This window comes from Callorhinchus milii, unplaced genomic scaffold (assembly GCF_018977255.1).
Source record: "Callorhinchus milii isolate IMCB2004 unplaced genomic scaffold, IMCB_Cmil_1.0 Scaffold17, whole genome shotgun sequence".
Taxonomy (NCBI): Eukaryota; Metazoa; Chordata; class Chondrichthyes; order Chimaeriformes; family Callorhinchidae; genus Callorhinchus; species Callorhinchus milii.
The window spans coordinates 434,348-445,304 of NW_024704758.1; the positions used below are offsets into that span (position 1 = coordinate 434,348).

Consider the following 10,957-nt stretch of genomic DNA (forward strand, 5'->3'; position numbering starts at 1 on the left):
CCCGTCTATAATAATAATAATCTTCAATTTGATACAGCGCCTCATCATGTCTTACAGTCGTCTCAAAACTCTTCACAGAATATACTGTAAAGTGTAGTAACTGTATATTTTGTGGGCAAAACGATCTCTTGCGGCAGGAAGACAGCTCCTGTCGTGTTGCTTCAGATCACAGTGTTTTGTTGAACTGAGTTAGCGTTCAATGACTGCCGACGTGAGGACGAGTGTCTGCTCCTGAGAGAAACTCATTGACAAACCCACATATGAAGAAGCTTTGGCTGTGGGCAAGGGAAGGGCCAGGGTGGGGAGGGCAAGTTAGCCGGGGCTCATGCTCACCATCCCGCTGGGAGCCGTGTGTGTGTCTGTTTGTGTTTTATGTCTCTCTGTCTGTGTGTTTATGTGTCTGTCTGTGTTTATCTGTGTGTCAGGCGTCACTGTTAGACTCCGAGACACTACCCCATATTTATCATTTCAAGTCTGTTTTTAATGAAGCAAAATGCACCTCCACCACGTCCACCCCCAAACCACCCCCACCCCACCACATCCCCCACACACCCCACAGACCCCAACCCACCCCACAAGCCCCCTACCTCACACCCCCCAACCCACCCACACCCCCCAACCGCACCCCACCACATCAGCCCCACACCTCCCAACCCCACATCCCCCAACCCACCCCACCCCCAGCCCGACCGAGAGAGAAAATCAAGATAAAATAACAATTCTGTATTCATAAAATTAACTTTTATTAATAACCAGAGGTAAATTAAAGCAGCAGTGAACAGCGGAGCAACTCAACCGTTAGATTTCTCATAGACAGTGCAGTCTCCCAGTTCCCAGCCAATGTAAACAGCAGTGAGTCAATAACAACAGCAACAAATTACATTTGTATAGCGCCTTTCACGTCGGGACAAGTGACAAGTTACACAAAGCAAAGCCAAGTGTCCAAGCTTAGTTACTGTGATGCTGGGGTCAACCCTTGACCTGACCTGACGCAGCCCTGACCGAGCACCGTTGTGTACTTCAGGCTACAGTCGGAGGAGCAGCCAATGTGGGTCAGGTGGTGATGGGGGTGTTTGACAGGTTAACACTGAGCAAACACTAGCCGCTCACTTATTAAACACATACTGTAATCCACGTGTAAAGTCAGCACAAGCCACAAGCGTTATACATCACATCAGCGGCAAAGACAAACTCCATCAGGTGCCGAGGCCGGGGATTGTGCTCTCAGCTGCTGAGCCAGGAGGCCAGAGCGGCCAACAGAGCCCCCAGCCCCAGCCCCAACAGTGGGGGGGCACGACTCCAGCTCCCCGAGTTACACAGGTTCCGGGAGCAACAGTTAAACTCCATCCCCGAGTCCATCCGGAAAGCCTTCCTTATAAACTCCTGTTCACATTCCTCACGTTTCCAGCACTGCCGAAACAGCTGGCCAGCTGCAGAGAGGAGAGCAACAGACCAGAGTGTCAGTCAGACACCGAGGACAGCCGAGGGGTGATCCCCACCTACCTCCCACTCCCTCCACCCCTCTCTCCCTCCGCCTCTTCCCTCTCTCCCTCTCCCTATCTCTATTCCAATAATTCCAATTACAACAATCTATCGCTGGGATTTCCATGTGTAGGCGGGAGGTCTGGATCCTCAGTTTGGTTTGGATTCTCTTAAACATGGTGATGGGTTTCCACCCACCTGTTTCCCCCCACTCCTTACTTCCCCCCACTCCCTCCCTCCTTCCCTCCCTCCCTCCCTCCTTCCCTCCCTCCCTCCTTCCCTCCCTCCCTCCCTCCCTCCTTCCCTCCGCCATGGCCAGGCGAGAGCATAAAGCTTTTCTGGTGAAAGGACTGGAAGAGACAATGAGTGAGATCACTCGCCCCCCCTTTCCCCCCGCAGGACAGCCACTGATAGCGGTACAGCTCACTGCTCGCTCTCTCCCCCTCTCTCTCTCTCGCCCCCCCCCCCACCCCCCCGCCCGGTCACTCAGATGGGAGCAGGTTACACGCACACATACGTACAGGGGTGGGTGACGTTCAGACACGTGTCCTGGTTCCCTTTGCAGTTTGTCCACGGACACACCCCACGGTTCACAGTAAGTCTGCAGTTGTAGCACTGGAGAGCGAACCCTGGGGCAGGGGATAAATATCAACAAATTACATTTGCAGAACACCTTTCACATCAGGAGATTATTAGACACCATTAGATGTCCACACACACTCCCCCCCCACCCCCACCCCCACACACACACCGCGTATGTGGAGTCCTGTAGCTCAGTGGTTAGAGCACTCGCCTCGCAAGCGAGAGACCTGGGTTTGATTCCAGGGAAGGGCGAAATGTTGGGAAGTTTCCTCGCTCCACACACACGCCTCTGTTTACCCGGCAGTAAGTCGGAACTTGGTTGTTAGTCGATTAGTGGATCACTTTGTAGGGATAATAATCCCTTCAAAAATTCAAGGATTATTATTATCAGCCTCACACACACATTGAGGACCCCCACCCGCAGGGCACCCCCACCCCGACCACAGCCCCCCGCCCCCCACCCCCCCTCCCAGTGTGAGCTGGGTTCTGAAGCTGCTGGAATCTGAGCTGTCGGTGACACTGACCTAAACTCCAGCACAGGGGCAGCAACAACAGCACAGCCTGCATCCTCTTCACAGCCAACATAGCTCTGTCTGACACAAAGAGAGAAGATACAGAGAAAGGAGAGAGAAAGCAAGCAGGCTTTACATTCTCCCAGCCCTGCCCCCCTTCCCCCCACCCACCCCCCCCCCCCCATTGCCCCCCAGCGGGCTGTCCGCAGGCGGGTTGGGTGAGGAGCTGGGTTGGGGGCTGTGACACATTCTTATCAACAATAGAATGAACTGAACGACAGCCAAAGAACCTCTGACCTCAGTGGCACGTGTGCTGGCAGTGCCAGAGCGAGTGAGTCACCCTCACACCATCCCCAACTCAACAAAAGCACATTGTCCCTGTGTAACTGCCCCCCCCTTGCCCGGCTTACAGGTGAGGAACAGCATAATAATGTAATAATCCTTCCATTTGATATAGCACCTTATCACATCTTTGAGACTTCTCCAAACCCACTTCACAGGATATAGAGTGTAAAGTGACTTGTCTGTATATTTTGGGGGTGAAACACGGCAGCCAATTACGCACATTAGTGTCCCACAGTAGTCGTGGATTGAGTGACCAAATTATTATTATTATTTTTAAGGGATTATTACCCCTGGAAGGTAATCCGCCAATCGACTAACAACTACTTACTGCTGTGTGAACAGAGCCGTGTGGACTAAGGAAATTGTCTAACTTTTTGCCCTGCTCTAACCACTGAGATACAGGACTCCAATGGAGTGAAATGGGAAGTTACTGAAAAACAGCGAATAACTTGAGGTGGACAGAGCCTGAGGCTGTAGACCCCCCCCTCCCCCTCATTCTGCCTTCCTAACACCCCCACGAAAGCTGTGGACTTCACCTCCTTGGTCTTCTTGTGTGGTGGGGCTTTGCTCTGCCTGTCCCAGGAAGCTCCACAGAAGAGAAACGGTGAGGACAGGCAGCTCCCAATCAGACACACAGCACTGGAGTGGGTAGACCTGCACTCACACAACTCACAATTCAATTCAATTCAGTGATTTCCATCAGTGACATTGACACAGATCACAGACCAGCAATTACACTGATTGTACCACCCGCTGGATATCCCCGTCTCAGCCCCGCTGCCCCCACCCTCTCTTTATCTGAAATCCCACCTGAAGACCCACCGTGTCTATGGTCACTTCCCCATTCTCGGCACCCGAACCCATGACGAACCAACGCACTAACACACGACGAACCAACGCACTAACACACTGACACGACCCAGCGTGATGGGCTGTAAGACACTAGTCGCTGTTCAGATCACTGTTGTGGAGTCCTGTAGCTCAGTGGTTAGAGTACTCGCTAGCGAGAGGACCTGGGTTTGATTCCCCGGTGGATCAGGGCAAAACCTTGCACAAGTTTCCTTACTCCACACGCCTCTTACCCAGCAGTAAGTAGGAACCCGGTTGTTAGTGTATTGGCAGGTTGCTTTTCCGAGGGTAATAATCCGTTAAAAAAACACATAGTCACTCAATCCACGACTGTTTGTGGGACACTGTTGTGCGCAATTAGTTGCCGGCTTTCGCCCCAAAAATACGCAGTCAATTCACTTCACAGTATATTTCGATGAAGCCCTTTGCGAAGACGTGATAAGGTGCTATATACCAAATGCAAGGATTATTATTATTATTATTGTTATTATGGATGTATCAGTCCTACATTGACTCAACAAGAGTTCCACATATGTCATCGACAAGTGAAGATTCCTGGTCCCGCTCCCAGAGCAACGCCCGCTGCTTACCCAATTCCAGAGAGTATTGGGTGCAGGTTGGCAAGCGCCACGGTTTGGACACCCCAATGTGCGTTGGGGTAACTGCTGGAGTCTCACCAGCTGAAACCGTAGATCTCTTTGACCACAAAGGACGAAATAGTAAAACAATAATCCCTGTGTTCAACACAATGCAGCGTTTCAACACATCATTATGTAGAGAGAGACGGGAGCAGAGAGAGAAGGGAGAGGGCAGAGAAATGGGCAGATAGAGGGTGTCACGGAGAGAGAGCGGGGGGAGGCACGGAGAGAAAGAGGGGGAGCACCTGAGGGAGGGTTGGGGGGGCACCTGAGAGAGGGGGATCTCTCTTCTCTCGCTGCCCCCTCTCTCACCCACTTGCCCACCGGGTGGTGGGGGCGGCGCAGGGGGAGTTGGCACTGACACAGCATCTTACCTTCTGTCTTCACACTTCTCTCTGACTACAATTCCTCCCCCACAACCCCATTTATACACTCCCCCAGCACCGCCCCCCACCCCCGCCCCCACTCCCCCAGCCCCGCCCCCACCTCCCCAGCCCCGCCCCACTCCCCCACCCCCGCCCCCACCTCCCCAGCCCTGCCCCCACTACCCTAGCTTTGCCCTAACCCCACCCACCCACACTGACCCCGCCCACTGACACCAACCCCTCCCACCCACACTAACCCCACCCACCCATATTAACCCCTCCCACCCACACTAACCCCTCCCACCCACACTAACCCCTCCCACCCACACTAACCCCGCCCACCCACACTAACCCCGCCCACCCACACTAACCCCGCCCACCCACACTAACCCCTCCCACCCACACTAACCCCTCCCACCCACACTAACCCTGCCCACCCACACTAACCCCTCCCACCCACACTAACCCCTCCCACCCACACTAACCCCTCCCACCCACACTAACCCCTCCCACCCACACTAACCCCTCCCACCCACACTAACCACTCCCACCCACACTAACCCCTCCCACCCACACTAACCCCTCCCACCCACACTAACCCCTCCCGGGCTGCCTGTCACTCTCAGGACCGCACAGTTACTGCAGCAACTGCCCACAAATATACAGTCAATTCACTTTACAGTATGTCCTGTGAAGCGCTTTGAGACGTGTTGAAGACAGGGTCAGGTGTGATATCAAATGCAAGGATTATTATTATTATTATTAAGAGTCCCTCCTTGCTCCTGTGTAAAACCCCGAGAATCAGAGCTGTTTTTTATGTTGTGGTCTAATCACACTCGTCCTTTAGAGACTGTGAATGTGGGGTCAGGGAGAATGTGTTTGAGCCGGTGACTCAGGATGTGCGGGGAGAGGAGTGTGCGTTAATGGTATGTGAGTGCTCCTGATACCTGATGTCTGGAGATATTACGAATAAAATCAGCCTCTGACTAATGTACATGAATTCCTGGGTGCTGACCTATCCACACACTGGGTTCCAACAGTTAGACACGGGTATGGGCAAGTTTAGCAGGAAGCAGCCTGTGCTGTGAGTAGTATGTGAATGGGGTGAGAGTCAGGTTCGTCAGTGTCGCGTACAAACACACAACGTTACTGCACACAACAAAGGCATTTGTTCCATTGTGCTTTTTCTGGTGTTTCTCTGCACAATGACATGAGTCCCCTTATCTGACTCCCCCTCTCCCCCTCGCTCCGCCAACCCTTTACTATTCCTCCTTTTCAAACATTCCGTTGCGAAAGAATTTATGCACTCTGTTTCATGTATGAGTTATGCCAAGGAATTCCTCATTCTCACCGCCCTCTGTGCAAACATACTTTTCGCCCCTTTAAATTCCTTTTGTGATTATCTTAAATTTGTGCCTCTGCTTTGCTCACTCACTGACCAGTGGCAAAACAATCTGTTACTATTAAACCTGTTAAAGAAACCTCCGTAGGACGTCTCTCAGGTCCCCTTTCACCTTCTCAGTGGGAAAAGCTCTAAGCTCTCCAGCCTTCATCTCTGTAACATCTCTATCAATCTTTGCTGCACCTCTTCCATTGGTTTTATATCCTTCATATGCTATGGAGACCTGTGGTTAGCGCTCGTCTCGCAAGTGAGAGGACCCAAGTTCAATTCCCAGGTGGAGCGAAACCTTAGGCAAGTTTCCTTCTCCACACACTTCTGATTACCCAGCAGTAAGTTGGAACCTGGTTGTTAGTCGATTGGAGGATTGCTTTCCAGGGGGAAAATAATCCCTAAAAAAAAATGTATCACTCAGTCCACAACAGTTTGTGGGACACAATTGGCTAATGCGTTTCTTCCATGAATACAGTCACTCCACTTTACAGTATACTCTGTGAAGCAAAATGCTTTGATATGTCTCAATGACACAATAAGGTGCTATATTTTCAAGACAGAGATAGTAAGTGCGGGAGCAGGGTCAGTGCTCCCTGACCTGCTGAGTGTTCCCAGCGACTTCTGGATTTATTTTTGTATTACTGGCACCAGGTTTAGTGTAGCTTTATTGTTAAAATAATCCTTACGAGCCTCGCATTTGATATAGCGCCTTATCACATCTTCGAGATGTCTCGGAGCTTCACAGAATATACTGTAAAGGAAATGGACTGTATATTTTGTGGGCAAAATATTTTGTTACCTCCTTCCCTTCCTCTCTCTTCACCCTGTCAGCATTCACAATGAATCCTCTGGCCCTTCTGCGCTGTCTCCTTTAGGTCCCGCTAGCTCCATGCCTGTGGCTGCTTGCCCCAATACCCATGTCCGCATTTTGGCTGCTGCCCTGACCCGAGCTGCTTTCCCCCAAAATGCCCCCATTCCTGTCCTCTACCCTGCTTCACTCTCGCTCTGTCCTCCTCTCTCTCTGTACTCCTCCCTTCTATCCCACCTTGACCATCCCACAGCCTCCCTCTGCCCCAGTCTGGGAATCCTCTGTCGGGTTGACTGTGGTACTTAGCATTGACTTTCCAGCAGCAGCCACCCCCATTATTACTGCAAGCCCCACCAGCCCCAGATCTCATCCACATTCCCCCCCCTTCCCTGCCAATCCTCCCCGCCACCCCCCACCCCCCGCCCCGTCTCACACATTCCTCTGCAACCCGTCTCCTCTTTATTGCCCTACAAAATGTCTGCTTCCTTTCCAGGAAGCTTCATCGTTGATGGAAACATTGATATCCTTGGCCTTACAGAAACATGGATCACCCAGGTGACACCTTCCCCCTGACTGAGGCCACACCACCCAGCTACATGTTCCATCATACACACGACCTCATCGCCATGGTGGTGGTGGTGTGGCTCTCATCTCCAAATCCCCACTTGCCCTATTCCCTTACTCCTCTGGCTCATTCCCTTCCTTCGAGCACCTTACCCTCTATCATCCCTCCAATCTTTCCCTCAAAATTCTCCTTGTTTATCGCACCCCAAACCTGTCTCCCAATCCTCTCTCACCCCCACAATACTTACATGAAACTGACCACCTCCCTCTGTCCACTGGCACCGTTCCCACCCCTTTAAAAACAGCCGTCATCACTCCTATCCTTAAAAAACCCCTCCCTGGACCCATCCCTCCTCTTCGATAACCTCCCCATCTCCAACCTCTCCTTCCTCTCCAGGTCCTGGAACGAGTTGTTGCTTCCCAGCTTCACTCCTTCCTCTCCCGTCACTCCCTTCACAAACCTCTCCAATCGGGTTTCCGTGCCGCCCACAGCACAGAAACAGCCCCGGTCAAAGTGACAAATGACATTCTGTCCATCTGAGACCAGGGCTCCCTCTGCCTCCTCATCTTCCTTAACCTCTCTGCTGCCTTCAACACTGTCAGCCACTCTATCCTCCTCTCACCTCAACCTTCATGGTTCTGTCCTTGACTGGTTCAGATCGTACCTCTCACACCGCCTCCGCTTCATCTCCACAAACAGTTTCTCCTCCAGCCCCCGCACCATCTCGTGTGGCGTTCCTCAGGGCTCTGTCCTCGGTCTCCTCCTCTTCAATATCAATATGCTCCCTCTTGGTGACATCATCTGCAGACATGGGGTCAACATCCGCATGTATGTGGATGACACCCAACTCTACCTCTCCGCCTCCACCCTCGACTCCAGGACCCAGTGCTGTCCTGACAGAATGTCTGTCAGACATCAAGTCCTGGATGAGAGCAAACTTTCTTCAGTTGAACGTCAACAAGACTGAGGTCCTCCTGATTGGCTCCCGTCAGCGCTGACAGCATCTCCATCCATGGTTGCACACTCCACCTCACTGAGCCAGTCCAGAACCTTGGTGTCTTGTTTGACCCTCAACTATCCTTTCTAACCCACATCTGTGTCGTGCCATGCTGAAACGCTCACCCACGCATTCGTCACATCAAGGCTCGACTATGGGAACTCCCTCCTCATCGGCCTTCCCAACTCTTTCCTTCACAAGCTGCAGATCATCCAAAACTCTGCAGTTCGTGTACTCTCACGCACCAGGCTCCGTGACCCCATCACTCCCACCCTCGACCCACTCCACTGGCTCCCCATCCCCCAAATGATCGAGTTTAAGGCCTTTAATCACCTTTAAGGCCATCCATGACCTCGCCCCCTCCTACCTCTCTGACCTGCTGACTCCCTACCAACCTGCCCACTCCCTCCGTTCAGTGGGCTCTGGCTGCTCCATATCTCCCACCCGACCCGCCCTACCATCGGTGGCCGGGCTTTCAGCCTCTCTGACCCCACACTCTGGAACTCCATCCCACAGTCCCTTCGCCTCGCTTCCTCCCTCGCCTCCTTCAAGTCCGGTCTCAAGACCCTTCTCTTCGACCGTGCCTTTGGTTCCCTCCCACCTCTCCGCCTTCCCTCACCCCTACATCACCCCTCCCCCATGCTCGGGCCCCGACACCTGACTGTTCAGCGCTTTGGGACGTCCTGACGTGAAAGGCGCTCTATAAATGTCATTTTGTTGTTGATGACCTGCTCTGCCTTCCCCCAGCTCCACAACATCGCCCGACTCCGTTACTACTTCTACCCTTAGGCAGCCAAAACCCTCATCCACGCATTCATCACCTTCAGGGTCAACTATGACAATTCCCTAGTTGTCGGCCTTCCCAACTCTTCCCTCCACAAGCTGCATCCAGTACTCTGCAACTCATCTCCTCTCCCGCACCAGACTCTGTGACCCCATCACCCCCACTCTCACCCGACTCCACTGGCTCCCCATCCCCTGGAGGATAGAGTTCAAAATCCTCGTCCTCACCTTCAAACCCTCCACGGCCTTGCTCCTTCCTACCTCTGCAACCTGCTGACCCCATATCAACCTGTCCTCTGCCTCCACTCAGCAGGCTCCTGCCTGTTCCACATCCTCTGGCTGGCCCGCTCCATCATCGGTGGTCGGGCCTTCAGCCTCTCTGCCGTCACCCTTTGGAACTCCATCCCACAGTCCCTTCTCCTCGCTCCCTCCCTTGCCTCCTCGAAGGCGGGTCTCAATACCATCCTCTTCGACCGCGCTTTTGGCCACCCTTGTACCCTCCCTGCCCTCCACCCTCTCCAATTCTGACCTCCAGCTCAGGTCCAAATCCTTGACTGTCGAACGCCTTGGGACGTCCTCGCGACGTGGAAGGTGCTGTACAAATGTAATTTTGTATTGTATTAAGGGGTGTGGGGCAAGAGCAGGTAACTGGATTTGAGGTACAGATCAGCCGTGATGCGAACAGGCTTGAGGGGCTGCATAGCCCACTCCAGTTCCTATGTCAAATGTAAGGATTATTATTATGCTCAAAAATGTACATAGTGTTCCAACTGTGGCCTAACTATAAAACAATATTGAGGAGGGTCTGGAATTACAGTGAGGGCGTGGAGATATCTGACTGTGGGCGCTGCAAACATGCAAAGTCTTGTACAACTTCAGCATTGACAAGGCATCACATTTGTGTTTGGGGAGAGAGAGAGAGAGAGAGAATCTTTCCAGTCCCCTGGAATGTCCTGCAGGACTGAAAGAGAGAGACACTTGGGGGTTCTCAGAAGCTGCTGTGGATCAGATCTCAGACCCTCGGGACTCTCGAGGTGTCTACCAGGTGCCTGACTCCTGAGTGTCCCTGCGACTCTCGAGACAAGGCTTGGAGATGGGCACAGATTGGCAGCTGCCAGCGCTCACCACAAAGAATTCGCTGTTTTCCTGACTCACGCCGTTCAGCAACATCAGCTGTTCTCTCCTCATCGGGGGGCGATTCCACGAACACCAAGTCCCTTTGTTCTCCAGCTAAACACGCAAACGTGGCCAGTGTGATATCAGTGCTCCAGGACACACTGACACACACACACACACACACACACACAGGCTGACAATCCAAGGCTGTGTTAATAATAATAATAATAATGCTTGCATTTGGTGTATCGGAACGACGTCTCAAATTGCGCACAGCAATCTCCCACAAATATTTGTAAGAAAATAAGAATTTGCTGGCGAAAGAAGACCACGGTCCGTCCAGTTCACCTTCCACCCTCCCGGCAGTCGCTTGACATGTCATCTCCCAAACTATAAATTGTATCCCGAGATATTAGTTTGTAACAGAAACCTATCTCATTTCCGCTGGAAACAAACAAGACATTTGTGGGGAGGGAGCGGGGAACAGCAATGGAGCATCTGCTGGGATTGATGTGGAGATTT

General features: G+C 52.4%; 1 protein-coding gene across 1 annotated transcript; it reads right to left on the bottom strand.

Annotated features, from left to right (window-relative positions):
• Positions 1–724: 724 nt before the first annotated feature.
• LOC121850327 (CD59 glycoprotein-like) lies at positions 725–10,617 on the bottom strand. Its single transcript, XM_042341426.1, has 4 exons — positions 10,445–10,617; positions 2,589–2,657; positions 2,004–2,111; positions 725–1,430 (listed from the first exon to the last, which is right to left on the bottom strand). Exons 2-4 carry the CDS (start codon positions 2,647–2,649, stop codon positions 1,225–1,227), a joined length of 375 nt encoding a protein of 124 aa, XP_042197360.1. The 5' UTR covers positions 2,650–2,657; positions 10,445–10,617; the 3' UTR covers positions 725–1,224.
• Positions 10,618–10,957: the final 340 nt, after the last annotated feature.